The sequence below is a fragment of the Opisthocomus hoazin genome, chromosome Z (genome assembly GCF_030867145.1).
Source record: "Opisthocomus hoazin isolate bOpiHoa1 chromosome Z, bOpiHoa1.hap1, whole genome shotgun sequence".
NCBI lineage: Eukaryota > Metazoa > Chordata > Aves > Opisthocomiformes > Opisthocomidae > Opisthocomus > Opisthocomus hoazin.
Genome location: NC_134454.1, coordinates 29,709,185 through 29,724,866, shown reverse-complemented (window position 1 = coordinate 29,724,866; position 15,682 = coordinate 29,709,185). Strand labels below are relative to the sequence as shown.

Genomic DNA, 15,682 nt, shown 5'->3' with positions numbered 1-15,682 from the left:
TCCTCTCCTGGAACCACAATGAAGATGAACTTAAAAGAAAACATGCCTACTTTCCTTCTGATTCAAGTGTAATGTGTGTAGTTAGCCCCCAAACTGCTCAATGCCCAGGATAACACACTATGGGAAAGACCGCTTCAGAATTGCCCCCTTTTAAAGATCTCTTTTCACAAGCTTCTGGATACCAAGCTAGATGAAATTTTATCCGATCAGATACGGCTATTTTGTTATTCTTTCAGCCCACCTAGATTTATAGCCTACATGGGTAAGAGTGCCTCCAAGTCAAGTCATGGATAGGAATGATAATGTGCTAGGGACTGTATAATCAGAGTTAAAAACTGTTCCTATCCTCAGAATAGTTAGGAAAAGTGTATGGGGAATAGTGGAGCAGATGTAACAATGCTAAAAGGTTAACTGGAAACTGTTTAATAGGATGGTCTCTGAGATATGCCTTAGAGATGTGATGAAACCCTTGTTCCTTGCAGGTGAACACCTGACCTGAAGCCTCAGTTCTGATCTGTGGGTCAGCACCCTTTCTTTTAGCTGCCTACAAAGGTCAAACCACAACAAAATTTCCTACTGCATACTTTGCATAGTCAGTTGGTGCAGGTCCTGTTTCATATGGACAGGCGGAACAGGTGATGTGTGGCCCAGCAAGGTTCTGGCTGTCACCTGTGTTTTTGCATTAGGTGAGATAGCTTGGCGTTCCTGCTAGACCAGCACCACTGCTACCTGTTGCAAAGCTGAGACAGGGCTGGAGGATTTAGGTTACCTTTTGCAGTGTAGACAAAGCAGACACATGGGCTGTCTATAAGTGGCGACATGAAGGTGCAGAACCAGAGAAGGCTGTATACTGGGCTCTTTAAAATACGCATAAACAAGCAGGCTATGCATATGGAGTAGTTGCAGTTGTCATGGTGGCTCAGGGTTTTGTTTGGAGTTATATTAGGAGCGGTTTAGGTGGGCAGAAAGACAGAGGAGGAAGTAAGGAGCAGCAGTAAAGCTGATGTATTAGAAGGAATTTGCACGGTGAAAAGTGCAGGAAGAACAGAAGGCACCATCAAAGCTTACTGGTGTCTGCTTAGATAGCTTTTGCAGTGGCTTCATCAGATCTTAGTCTGGTTATCTCCACTTTGCAGCTTCTGTCCCAAAGTCCATGTGACTTCAGAAATTAGGAGGAGCAAAACCAATGCTAGCCAAAGACTTGGTTTTACATTTCTGCTTCTATATTAATGCAGCTATAGCAATAAGTTTTTATTGGGGCTTTTTTACTGTTTTGTTTAGGCCTTTTCTATCAAAGAAGACCAAAGAGAAATTATGCTTACTGATCTTGCTTGTTTGCAGCTGACATTTTTTCTTTTTTTTCTGAGTTTTGTCAGATCCTGAAATGAATGTTCTTGAGTAGCTTTTCTCTTACATGTTTTCACCTTTTGGTTAATGAAAAATTGTATTCAGTGACTGTAAGAACTACTGAGATTTCTTTTGCTTTCACCTTCAATATTCACTAACTTTCTTTAGGTTAATAGCATGACATAATTTTCGTAGCATCAGGAGTGATACAATCCAGTGTTTTAAATGGTGAGGTTTTTAGCTGTTGCAGTACTGATCGGGAGGGAGCTGACACATTAATTTTTAGCAGATTTGCTGATACCTGTCTATGTGTAACTTTACTCTTCATACAGTCTTCTGATATGTAGGTGAATAGATCAAAAAATGGTGGCTATTGTTTATAATTTTAATTTTAAAATCATATATATAAATCCACTTAAGCTTATCTAGTGAATAGCAGCAGTTATTAAGTAGCTTCTAATTTTGAGACTGATCTAATTAACCTGTGCCTGATAGGCATTTTAATGATGTGGATGGTAACCATCTCTGCCTGATGCTGTCAGTTGTGGCTCCCACTTCAGTCACAAGTCAGTTCAGGATTGAAAAGCTAAGAGACAGCAGTGTGCTAAATGCCATTCAACAGGTTCACGCTTTGCAATGTCTTCTGGTGATAGACCTAAAGAATTTCATATGCTTTGCTTCTGAAGATCTGTCCACACCCGTCAGGGATGACTTGCACACCTCTGTCTTCATGATGGGCAGTTCTTCATCTCTCTTGTAGTGCAAGTCTTCAGCATTGCCCAGAACAATATCACTGCTTTTTGAAGGGGGAGTATGATCAGTCCCTCTGTCCTGAACTGCTCTGTGTTCCTGCCATGTCTATGCAGAAGCATTTGCTTGGGAAAAGCACAGTAGATCTTAGAAGAGGAACAGAGGCAGAGGCTTCTATTTTTGAACACTACAAGTCCCAGTAGCTTTGTCCTGCTCCAGTCTCAGTTGCCTCAGGAAGGTCCAAGGACGCCATATGTTATTCTCCAGCATAACTGGCTCTGACTTCAGGCCTAACTCTGCTGAGCTGTTTTCAAAGCTACTGAATCTGGAACCTACCTGAAATCTACTGTCACTCAAAACAAGTCCTGAAGGAAAACCTTGAGGTAAACCAGACATCCAAATGGAAGGACGCTAAGCCAGTATACAGAGAACAGTGGTTATTTCACTCCATTCCATTTCCAAATCTGCAAATTTAAGTCTTGGACAGTGAGTGTTGCTTGAGGACTTACGGATTCTTTTTTGTGTCTATAAAGAACAATAAATTATGAATGTTGTGTGAAGAAAAAAACGCATCCTGGCTTTCCGAGTTATGTGGTATTTAAAAACAAGGTCAGAATGGAGTTAATAGATTTCCAGTTTTATTTTGAAAAAAATGTGTTTTGCTGATTTAGTTATTTACTTGAAGTCTTTTATCTGAAGATGTGCAATGAGTCACCCACTTGGAGTTAAATTCACATGTGCAGCTATGTTCGGCTAAGTTCTTTTCTTCCAAAACTGAAGATCTCCATTCATGAAGTTCGAAACATCAACATTAAGTACTGACAATGTGGATGTGAGTGAACATGTTGCTGATTCTTCACAACAAGCTAATTACTGCTTAAAAATTGATGAAATTCTAAGGGCCATAGAAGTTTGCTGAAGTGGTGTCTGGTGGTTTTCCTTTTTCCTTTCTTGCTCTTTTAATTCTTTTTGCAGCTAACTGAAAACTGTCTCTGTAGGCTTCTTTCTGTTTTCCTTCCAGCTTACTGAAACTTCTTTTCCTTAATGTTACTTTGATAAAGACTCCACTGCTTTAATACATAATTTTCATTGTGGCTTTCATTGCTGCAATTAAGTGGCTAATTGAACAGTTTATAAGGTGTATGCCTAATTGCTTCTGCAAGAGGTTACTGTGAAAGGCATAGGAAATTAACACACAAAATGTTGCCTAGGTTACCTTTTACTGAGTAAAGCCTCAGAGATTTTGTTTACTTTGCTGTTTATGGGCAGTGAAACTCCTGAAGACGTTTTAATATGAAACTTCCTTTGATATTAAATCTTAGATGTCAACTACAGTGTACTATGCCATATTTAAAAAACTTCCATGAAACATAAGTGTAGAAAATACATTTGGGGCTTGGGATTCAACCTGCAGTAAAAGATGTAAGACTGTGGTTAAACTTCTCTTTACCTGCTTATCTTTCCAAAACTATAGAGCAGCAATTTGGATTTTTCGGATTATCTTTAATAAAAATAGAGCAAAACTAATACTAGCCTCTAAGAATACCTCCAATGGCTTTCTCACAGAGTAAATAGAAGTTTAATCTGCCTTTGCTATTTATAATAATACACAGGCTTTAGAACAGCTTTTATGGCAAAAAAAATAGTAAAGGACTGGTTGTATGGAAGGGTGTTTCCAGTTGTTCCTTGGTTTCTGCACCAAGTGGAATGGAAAGCAGCACAGTGTAAGATCAAATCTAACAGAAACTTAGAAAAATTTAAACTTCTCAAGTGTATCTTCAGAGTTATCAATTTTTTAAAAAATTTGAGGGTTTAGTGTAATAATTGTATTATTTTAAAAATAATGTAATATTTATTTTATGATACAGATTGCATTTATGATAGAGCTAAAGCGGAGTGAGAAAAGCAAGCAGAAATAGTGTGAATGTAGGAAGAAAATTTCTCATTTGTTTTTAAAACCATTTCTTTATAAGCAAATATTGCTGACAAAAAAAAAGTTGTCTTTACAAGATGTGTGGGGAAATGCTGTAGTTGGCAAATCTTTGTTTTCAAGCAGCTGGGGTTGTAAATGTGTTTTCTGTATACCTTCCCACTTTCTTGTCACCCCAGGGGTAAAAAACCAAATAGCTTGTTTTAACAGTTTCTGTTGGCTAGTAGAACCTGTACAATACTGCTCTTACAAAGGAAGATTTCTTGTATTTATCTTCTTCTCCTCTGTGTTTAAATTACTATCCTCCCCTGTTTCTTTACGACTTCTGAAATTTACCTCTTTCCCCTTTCTAAATCATGCTCACTTTCCTTCTGTAATGTGCTTGATTACAGGCCCTGTATGTTTTTGAGCTGGTTCTGGTTTTTACTGTTATTTTCTTCCATACTAGTGCGAGACCTGACGTTAATGATGCAGGCAGGTATTCTTCATCTTTCTAAAACTGCACACTGACCCAAAGAGATGTTTGCGTTATTTATGACGGACATAGTTGTGTTCTACTGATCCTGCAGAATTTCAGCAGTCTAAATGGTCATATTTGAAAGTCTATATAGGCATCTTTCCTTTTATTACACATAGATGTTGTATGAGTTTTCAGTTTACCCAAGTTATTCATACTGTATTTGAATTTTTGCTACCTCCATTAACTTTAATGTGTGTTTTTTCCACACAGGATTTAACAATTCTGAACGCATGTGCGACAAAGAGTTCATAATACGCAGAGCAGCCACGAATCGCGTCCTAAATGTCTTGCGCCACTGGGTCTCCAAGCATTCTCAGGTATTGTCCTGTTGCACCCTTGTCCTCTCCATCTGTGATACATCTGCATTCTCCCTAAAAATACTTTAGGCAGTGCTGCTGTATAATGTAGCAGAGGTCAAACAGCCTGAAAAGTCAGTGCTGTAAAGATAACATGGAAAATGTGAAAACACGCTGTTAAGCAAGTGAAGAATCTCTCATCCAGCCTTGCAGAGCTCTCCAGAAAATACTCAGTTACAACATTACTTTTTATGACATTCTGTATGAGTGCTTTACTGTTGTCATATGTGTTGAAATACATAACGAGTAGGATGGGTTAATCTTTCAGATTGTCAGCATTCATGCTACAGACCGCTTAGTTCAGGTACTTCGACTGAATGTGTTAACAAACCTGTGTTTGCATACAGGTGTTTATTTATTTGTTGTGAGTCATATACGGAAGGAGGCACCAGTCCTTCATGTTAGTCCTTCTACCACCTTGATAGGGCTGTGGGTCTGATGAGTAATCATAAAACTATGTTGGCAGAGGGAGGGAAAAAAAAAGTGGAGTAGCTAGTAGAATGTCATAGATAGTCATGTCATTTAAGCTGCCAGGTGAGACAAATGTTGGAAGATTTTGGCATGCGTATGGAAGACTACCAGGAAAATTATTGACAGAAACAAAGGAGGGAAGGAGAGAAAGACGGATGGAGAGAAAGAAGGAAGGAATGAAAGCAAGAAAGAAGGAAGGAAAGAGAAGGAGTGAGAGCACTTCAGAAGGAAATCAAAGATTTTTGTATGCCTTGGATAGACGGTACATCATGGAAATTACATGCTGCTTTGTCACTACATGCTAAACATCAAGAGCACTTGATCTAAAAAGGGTTTGTTGCACAGCTAACAGCAACAATGTCAAACTGCCCTGTGTCAAAGTCAGTTCCCTTTTCTCCATGTAATAATAATTTTTGTAAAGGTAAAGTTTGCTAGAGATTGAAGTCTTTAAGAAATGCACAAATGGGAAAACTGGTTGTGTTTGAAAAGCTGAACAGCCCAGGAGATCTTGATGAAACCTCTCTTGGTATTATGGGAATGATGAAACATCTTTAGTTATTGGAAACAACCTATGTACACCGAGTTCTCTGTGACTACCCGTTAAATGAAAATCATTGCATGGCAAAATCTTGAGCTGTAACGGGAACGGCAGAAGTCTGCTACTACTGTTCTGTGTTTTGGTAGTATACTGTACATACTTACTGTGTCCCTGCCACAGTTCATATGAAGTAACTGCTATGAGTTCAGTTGACCCTCTATACTAATTAAAAGATGGTTAATTAATGTGGTTGTGAAAATGTTAGGAGTCATAAGACTTTGGTCTACATTAAGCAACTGTACACAGCTAGTTAGAGTGAAGTTTAAGTTTCAGAGCTGGCCCTGAGTGAATTATGGTGATTCTCTATCATAAATAGAAAGTAACTGTGAAGAGTGCAAGCATACTCTGTCATTGTAGCAATTTACCAAAAATATACTTTCTCTCCTTAAAAACACGTGTTCCCTGAGTCCATTTCAAAAGTACCCAAGAGGTGCAAAAATATAATATTGTCCTGGATACTTTTGCACAATGTTTCCAAATAGTATTCTTTTAAAAATATTAGAGAACAAAGGTAATGAGTAAAAATTCACCACTGTGCATTTTCAAAGTGGAAGCTATTACCTGGACTTCCAAGTCACTCATTGCCTTTTATTTCTTCCATGGCAAAGGTGGCAGATTTTAATTGTCTAGCTCTCTTAATCCAGTATTCCAATATAGCAAACATTTTAAAATATAAGGGCTTTGGCTCAGAAGGTAGTGAGTGCTGCAGCAACAGAGCATATAATCAGCTTTTTGTGTTGTTTAGTTGTGAGACTTGGGAGAGAGAAAGGACAGAAGACCTCAGCAAACCAGAAATGGCTGACTAGTTTCTGCCAAAAAAATGTGGGACAGGCTTGCTTTAAGGAAGGCAAGTGAAGGATTACTGTCTGGCCAAATAGTGTGAAATGCTGGCAGTAAAGATGTATAGTCCTGGGAGAGCAGTAGCTCAGAGCCTCATTTTACAACACCACCACAAACTGCAAGGAAGAGAACCCTTAGCCATCAATGTCTGGTGAAGAAATGCTTGTTAGATTTTAAAAATGACAAAACAATGTAACTACTAAAATTCTATGAGCTCAACAGACCTGCCAAAAACTTTATTACATTTTAAGGTATTTGAATCATTCTCTGGCCACTTAATGCATTGAAGACATCCTTCACCATCATCGCTAGTCAAGGGCAGGTTTTACTCTTTCAAAAAAAAAGAAAAAAAGTTAACAAAATAAGCACAGGAGTAATGCATCCCCCTGAGAAAGAAATTTAGCAAAGGAGGCAGGAGACCTGCATGGTTAAACAAGGAGCTTCTAGCGGAGATCAGGCAGAAGGGAAAGGTCCATGGAATGTGGAAAGAGGGGCAGGCCACTTGGGAAGAGTACAGAAACGTGGTGAGAGTATGCAGGGATGCGACGAGGAAGGCCAAGGCTCACCTGGAATTGAAGCTGGCAAGGGATGTCAAAAACAACAAGAAGGGCTTCTTCAACTACATCAGCAGCAAAAGGAAGGCTAGGGACAACGTGGGGCCGCTGCTGAATGAGGCGGGTGTCCTGGTGACGGAGGATGCAGAGAAGGCAGAGCTACTGAATGCCTTTTTTGCTTCAGTCTTTAGTGCTAAGACTGGCCCTCAGGAATCCCAGGCCCCGGAGGTAAGAGAAGAAGCCTACAAAGAGGATGACTTTCCCTTGGTCGAGGAGGACTGTGTGAGGGATCGCTTAAGTGATCTGGATGTCCACAAATCCTTGGGCCCCGATGGAATGCACCCACGAGTGCTGAGGGAGCTGGCGGATGTCATTGCTGAGCCACTCTCCATCATCTTTGAGAGGTCCTGGAGGACAGGAGAGGTGCCCGAGGACTGGAGAAAGGCCACTGTCATTCCAGTCTTCAAGGAGGGCAAGAAGGAGGACCCAGGGAACTACAGGCCGGTCAGCCTCACCTCCATCCCGGGAAAGGTGATGGAGCAGCTTATCCTGGAGGCCATCATCAAGCAAGTGGAAGAAAAGAAGGTTATCAGGAGTAGTCAGCATGGATTCACCAAGGGGAAATCATGCCTGACCGATCTGATAGCTTTCTACGATGACATGACTGGCTGGGTAGATGAAGGGAGAGCCGTGGACGTTGTCTACCTTGACTTCAGCAAGGCTTTCGACATAGTCTCCCATAATATCCTCCTAGGGAAGCTGAGGAAGTGTGGGCTGGATGAGTGGTCGGTGAAGTGGATAGAGAACTGGCTGAATGGCAGAACTCAGAGGGTTGTCATCAGTGGCGCTGAGTCTAGTTGGAGGCTGGTAACAAGTGGTGTCCCCCAGGGGTCAGTACTGGGCCCAGTCTTGTTTAACTTCTTCATCAATGACCTGGATGAAGAGTTAGAATATACCCTCAGCAAGTTTGCTGACGACACCAAACTGGGAGGTGAGGTAGATACACCAGAAGGCTGTGCTGCCATTCAGCGTGACCTGGATAGGCTGGAAAGCTGGGCAGAGAGGAACCTGATGAGGTTCAACAAAGCCAAATGCAGGGTCCTGCACCTGGGGAGGAACAACCTCATGCACCAGTACAGGCTTGGGACGAACCTGCTGGAGTGCAGCTCTGCGGAGAGGGACCTGGGTGTCCTGGTGGACGACAGGTTAACCATGAGCCAGCAGTGTGCCCTGGCTGCCAAGAAAGCCAATGGAATCCTGGGGTGCATCAAGAAGAGTGTGGCCAGCAGGACGAGGGAGGTTCTCCTTCCCCTCTACACTGCTCTGGTGAGGCCTCATCTGGAGTACTGTGTCCAGTTCTGGGCTCCCCAGTTCAAGAAAGATGAAGAGCTACTGGAGAGAGTCCAGCGGAGGGCTACGATGATGGTGAGGGAACTGGAGCATCTCCCCTACGAGGAGAGGCTGAGGGAGCTGGGCTTGTTCAGCCTGAAGAAGAGAAGGCTGCGAGGGGACCTTATAAATGCCTACAAATATCTGAAGGGTGGGTGTCAGGAGGATGGGGCCAAGCTCTTTTCAGTGGTGCCCAGTGACAGGACAAGGGGCAATGGGCACAAACTGAGGCACAGGAAGTTCCGTCTGAACATGAGGAAGAACTTCTTCCCTCTGAGGGTGACAGAGCACTGGAACAGGCTGCCCGGGGAGGTTGTGGAGTCTCCTTCTCTGGAGATATTCAAGACCCGCCTGGACGCGGTCCTGTGCAGCCTGCTGTAGGTGACCCTGCTTTGGCAGGGGGGTTGGACTAGATGACCCACAGAGGTCCCTTCCAACCCCTACTATTCTGTGATTCTGTGATTCTGATACTCAGAAACGTGCAATTCAGTATCCTTTGCCGATACTGTTTTCTCTCCTCTTGAGTTTGAATCTGCTTTTGCTGCAAAAACTCCCAACACCAAATAAGCAATTTCTGTCCTCTGTGGGAGAAGCTTCTCCCACTGTCTCGACTTTTCCATGTGATGTGCCTGAGATCCTTGTGGTCTTTGCTAGACTGCGCAACTGTAAGAGCTGACCTGCAGTGCAGATTTTTTCTGCCAAAATGTTATTTCTTTATTACTAAATGTAAGGAGGAGCAAAGGCATTAAATGGGTAAACTGTGGGGCTTTCTTTAGTTCTCTTTTTAGGGTGTGAAGTGCTTCTACAGACATGTTTGGTATTGTAACATGTGAGCAACTCTGCAGCATAACTGCTCTGGTGCTCTCTGATTCACCGGTGGCAGTCAATTTTCTGCAGGTTATTTGTCTGCTTAAATTATTGTACTGATTTATTGTGTTCTAGTGCCCAGAGCACAGGAGGTGCTGCACAGTCACATGGGAGTGTGTGGGCTGTGTTCAGAAATATGTGCAATGTAGAGAGACATATATCATATGTCATTAAATATATCATCCCACTTAGTTATCCTGTGCCCTTAGTCCCTCCCTCTGGATCCTTTTGGCTTCCTTCACTGTGCTGCTCTCAAGCAGATAATAACATCGATTAGGGTTAGTGCAGGAACTGAGGGATAGAGGAATTACCCAAACAAATGGCTCAAAGCCTGGTGTTCTTCACTTTTCTCTTGGAAATCCTTGGCCAGGGTTGACAGGATCTTTCCTTTGCTGGGCTATAGAATGAATTAGCTTCCTACAGTATCTTGCAACTGTGTCAAAACCACAGTTGTAGATGTTTCAGGGTTGTTTCTTGTTTAAGGCATGTTTTTTTTAGAATTTATCTGAGTGTAAACAGTATTTAATGTGTAAACTTGTCCGTGGCCAGAAAAACAGAATCATTAAAATCAAGTTTTGCCTATTCAGTGAGGATGTGCTTTCATAAAATGGTTTTGTTATCTTGAGATAGTACTAAACAATGCTTAGAAAAAAGATTCATTTTTTAAAAAAATTGGGTCATACACTGTAGGAGCCTCACTTAAATTCCGGGTAAAAATATAGTGATAATACCAGATCTGCAGCCCTTTCAGGAAGGCAGAAGGAACTAATGAATGTCTCCAGGAGCTCCCAAGGCACAGAAGAAAATTTGGAAGAAAACATCCTCACATAATGTGAAACATACTTTTTGGTTTTACCACACTGAGCAAGAGGAATCAAACCTGCATTGCTCATCAGCCAAAATCAGCACAGCATGAAAGATGGCTCGTTCAGGTTTTCCAGGTTTTTTTATTGACTTTTTTGTTCTTTTCATTCCCTACCCCTCCTTTTCTTTTTTTCCTACTCTTCTCTTTTCATTCAGCCACCTACAATCCAACAAAGCTTTCTTTTTGCCCAAAATAACAGCAGAATGTTCATGTTTACATTTCATTTTTTAAATGTAATTGAGAGGAACAGTGTAGGATTCTCCCATTGTAAACAATGAAAAACACAAATGATGAGGCAAACAGTCATTGTGAAGTCAAGAGCATTGATGAGAAAGGGCTCACAGGGATAAAACTCCCACTGACTCCTGTAGAAATGGAAAAATAGGAAGGGAAAAGGAGGCCAAGAGGAGAAAGTCTTCGTGTGATTTTCATTATCCTAGTGAGGTCTTGCAGCCTCATTTTCGTTGTTTAACAATACTTCCATGTCTTTTATCTAAACACTTCATATTACAAAGTCAAGTTTTTTCTGCTTCTGTAGCAAGCAGATTGAAATGGAGCTTGTCCAAGGAGAAAGCTTTCGCATCTGCTGGTGAAGAAAGAGAGGCTGGCTTCTCCAGACTTCCCAGTTTTGAATGACAACTGGGTGCTTGTTCCTGTTGACTTCTTTGAAGATCTCAGCTGGAATGAATTGGCAAATCTTAACTCTCTTACAAACTAGATAGCTGCCAGACAGTGTCAGTGAGTTATGAAGTTTCCACAAGATCTGTGGAGGAGATCAAGGCTTGAATTTTGAGAGAGATCTCGTGTCTGATGCCGGTCTTGCTCCAGCTGTGAAATAAGCTACTGCAAGTCATTTTCTTGCTCATACCTACGGAGCTGTGTTGGGTTTTCAGCAGAAGGTTTTGCAGGTGCAGTAATTGGCAGCACTTAGGGATTATGGAGGACACCTGCATGCAGAGGATTGTCCAAGCAAAGATGATTTCAGTTAGTTAAAAATAGTTTTAGTGCGGCATGAATTGGCCAATTCCATTTTGTACATTGGAATAAAAATTAAGATAAAAATTCCTTTCTATGATCCCCACTTGGCTTGTGTTTAAAGACACAAAGTAATGAATATGATGCCTGGCAAAGTTATAGTAAAGCTTATTGCGAAAATGTGAACAAGCTACACTTAAGCCACGCTTACTGTAACAAGATGTGCGGTATTTTAACTGCATTTCAGATAAACCCCGAGGATCCTTGGGCTCTGCCTTGAAACAGCAAAGAAATTTCTGGAGTTATTTCAGAAATAAACAGGCGTCATGACACAAATCGTGAACTGAAGAGAGGCTGCCCCAGAGAGAGGCAGAGCAAGGGAACCCTGAGTGGGCTTTCCAGCATGCCGTTGGTCACTTAGTGAAGAAATCCAGTTTACATAAACTTGTGCTCTTTGCAGAATACAGTTATGCGTTGAGTAGTAATGCACTTAATTGTTGATATGCTCTGTCCAAATGTTGCAGAAGTGTAAGGGTTTGCTGTACCATGACCCTTCAGGGAACGTGAGTCACCTCGAGAATGGTCGCCAAGCTTGCAGTCAGTCAAACTAATCAGTGGCACTCCGCACCCGCTTCTGCTGGAGCCTGACGGGTCCTTCTTGAGCTCTTGAACATACTACATCCCAGGACTTAAAGAAAGGGATGTCACATTTCTTACCTGTCCTGAATGCTTTCATCTGACAATATGTAATGGCTAAATTCGTCCTTCAAGGTTTATTTGTACTACAGAGTTACACAGTGCTTGGATAAGGAGAGGTGTGTATTGTAAGTGCTGAGAATTACTCAGTCATGCTATTAACATGGCTGTGCTTTTAACCTGATTATATTGCATCAGGAGTGACAGGTTAATGCTGATACTGTAGAATCAGGGCTGGGACTCTTCCCCAAATGATGACTGGCTCTTTGCACTTGAAACTAACTGGAAGACAAAGCTGTTGTCCTTTGCTTGCTTCTTGAAGTAAGTCAGTCTTACTTCAAGTTCAGGGATGGAAGTTCCTGATAGCCTGTTATAATATCGTTTATCTCTGCCTTACACATGTGTAAATGTTTTGTTGCGGGTGAATTTATAAACATTTCCCTCAGCACAATTGTATGTGGTAGCTGAAGTATGCTTTTATGCTGGAAAATTAAATATTATTGTAGAGGACTGCAACACTGGAGTAACTTCAGTTAACTCTGATAGAGTTTGATCTGCTGTGAACAAGATTGAGTCCCTCCACTGATGCCATTGAAATAATTATCTGTTTACATTTTGGCATGAAAGCAGATGTATTAAAATTGTAGGGCAAACCCCATCTATTTAAAAATATTCCAAATTGTTGTAAACAGTCTTTCAGTAGGTCTCTCTCCCCTCCTGGGCAGCTCCAATACTGGGCTTCCAGCAGGATTTTATCATTAACCTGTCACTTCGAAGTAATCAGTTGTAGCCAGTAGCAACACTAGTCTTTCTCACTGTTGTGCCCATCTGCCATTTTCAGTTTGCTGCTGCAGTTGGGGGCAAAGGACGATGAGTCTGCACACAGTATCTCCACTTTGTATGGGTACTCATAGAGACACCCAAAACCCTGACTCTAGCTTTACATGCAGATTTTCCTCCCTTTCACATCTGGCATTTTTAATCCTTCATTAGATTTTCCTTCTCCCTTCATTAATTTAACTTCTTCCTTCCACTCCTACAGAGCATTTCCTCTTCCAGATGCCTCTCAGAACTTTCCCATCTCCAGCTATTATGTGAAATAATTCCAATTTCTTGCTTTGCCTAACTTCTCTTCTTACGTGGTACCTCTCTGGTTACCTCACCTTTTAGAAACATAACCACTTCTTGTACTTGCTTTATTTTTTTTCTGCTTCTCCCTTTCTCCACCTAACACACCCCTCTTCAGTTTCTCTTATTTGTGGTTTATGGGTTGAAAAATTCTCACTATGTAGTTGTTCACAAGATGAAGAGAAGTGGCTAGGAAAATATTTCAGTGCATCAGGTCTTCTTGCTTGTAGTGATAGTATCAGCTCCCTTTGGGAGTGTCTGTGGAAAGACTGTAGGCTGTGCGTGCCAAGGCTGGGAATCTGAATTGGAAAGCAGTCAGCTCCCTTGCTTCCCTGCATGAAACAAGGCTTCCAGCCTGGGAGGCACTCTCGGTCAGCTGACTAGAGGCATCCCCCTGTCTGTGACAAGCCCTGCCAGTTCGGGGTGTGATATGCAGGTGGGTGGCACATTCCACCAGCGCTGGCCAAAGCATCTGAAGAACTTCCCATTCTTGGGTCTCCTCAGAGCATAATCCTATGTAACAGAAAATTAGAACTAATAAGAGAGAGAAAGTAATAAAAAATAAGTCCAAATGCATTCAGTGTCATGAGGGAGTAGTGCTACATTTATCCTGACAAGTCATACTCCTCGTCCTCCCCTTCACATGGCAATCACAAGGCACTGAAGCCAGCCTGCCACCTGGCTTTTTTGCCTTGTGAGCAGGTGCCTGAGGAGTTGAAAAGCTGGCTCTAGTTCCAGAGCTGAACTTATGTGAGATTATTTTCACATGAAGCGTGTAGGGTTATGTTGAAGTTGGATGATGCAACTCTGTGAAAAGGTTCCCACTAGAATGTCTTTGTGGTTTCTCCATGCACAGTTCCCTCCCCTCTCCTGTACCTTCCATCCCTCCCTCCGGTGTTTTCTGTAGTCCTTAACACTGATGTACTCAATATAAAATATAAAAATATAAATAAAGTTCTCAGGTTTTAGCTCCATTTTATTTGTCTGGGTTATTCAATGGTTCCTCACATTGTTTAAATGAAAGATGTTTCCTCTCACTTAGGAAGATTTAAAGAAAGAGGAGAGGAAAATTTATGGAGGTTTCACTGAGCCCATGTCAAAACTTGAAAATTATATTCCCTGTATAAATCACTGACAGTAAATCTACATATTTCTAGTTGTACCTCACGAGCACAGCCAAGTTTTCTTTTTCTTGCTGTGTGCTGCCTCTGCTGCAGTCTCTTTTCTGCTGGCCAGTGATCCCAAATCCATCCCATCTTTTTTTTCTCTTTTTTTTTAACTCAGATGGAGTAGGTTGCTTCTGAAGCACTTCTCATACTGCAGCACAGCTTTTCTAGCTCCTCCTGGCAAGGGAATGTGCTTGCACTTTGTAAAGAGAACATTGCTGTCTAATCCTGTGCATGGTGGAGATCAACAGGCTGGGTATGAGTCTACTTAAAATGTAATCATGCTGAGTTTGGTGCTCTGTAGTTAACAAATGAGGCTTTTGCTTTCATAGTGCACATGTGTGACAGAAAAATTAATACAATTCTCTCTGCTGCTGCAGTCTTCTAGTGCTGCAAACTTCATTAAGTGGTGCTGAACATGGTGCACGGTGCTTTTAATTGGTTGGGAACTTCATACATCCTATTCTTACCCTAGGTGACTCCAGGGCAGACCTCCTACTTAACTCATCAGCTGTCATTTTTTCTATATCTGAACATTTCATAAGTGATTTTGCAGTATAAATATTAAATAAATAGGGAAGAAATACCTTTTCCTATTACTGACAGTGGTAGACTTAAAAAAGAAAGTTTAAATTTTGCTTGGAAAGCTTACTTAATTTCTCTGCTGAAGTCAAATGAAAATCTGAAAAAGTCCCACAAATCTTTAGGCTACTATGGACTCTGAAATATTAGAGGTGTGTGCCCTCTCACGAAGGTTTAGACCACTGCCAAATTGAAATCTGCCTACTGCAAAATTGAGTGGTGCTTGTCTGACCAAGTGTGTTCCTTCTGTGATATGTAAATCTCAACTAAGAGTCTGTTTAAATCTTGTGGTAGTCTAACACACGCAGCAATTCAAATGTAACCAGTGTAGCGGGTGTACTCAGGCTTGCCAGCCTTCACTGGTGAGAATGGTGGCAAGGTCTTGTTGCGAGTCCGTCCCATGGCTGGAAGAAATAGTGAACTGTATCAACAGGTGATACAACAGATAAAAATGTCACAAAAGTTGTCTAAAATTACATACAGAGATGTGCTATACATCCCAGGCTCAGCTTCACTCCCGTTTCTCTCCCTCCTCCCCCGAGCAGTGCAGGGGGACGGGGAATGGGGGTTACGGTCAGTTCATCACACGTTGTCTCTGCTGCTTCTTCCTCCTCAGGGGGAGGACTCCTCACACTATTACCCTGCTCC

General features: G+C 41.7%; 1 protein-coding gene across 5 annotated transcripts in view; it reads left to right on the top strand.

Moving 5' to 3' along the window:
• RASGRF2 (Ras protein specific guanine nucleotide releasing factor 2) overlaps nt 1-15,682 on the top strand; it is a 148,873-nt gene that overhangs the window by 108,834 nt on the left and 24,357 nt on the right. For all 5 annotated transcript variants that reach the window (XM_075411040.1, XM_075411039.1, XM_075411043.1 and 2 more), the window contains exon 18: nt 4,758-4,864. In XM_075411040.1, the coding sequence (XP_075267155.1) occupies nt 4,758-4,864 (107 nt within the window). The remainder of the gene's footprint in view (nt 1-4,757; nt 4,865-15,682) is intronic.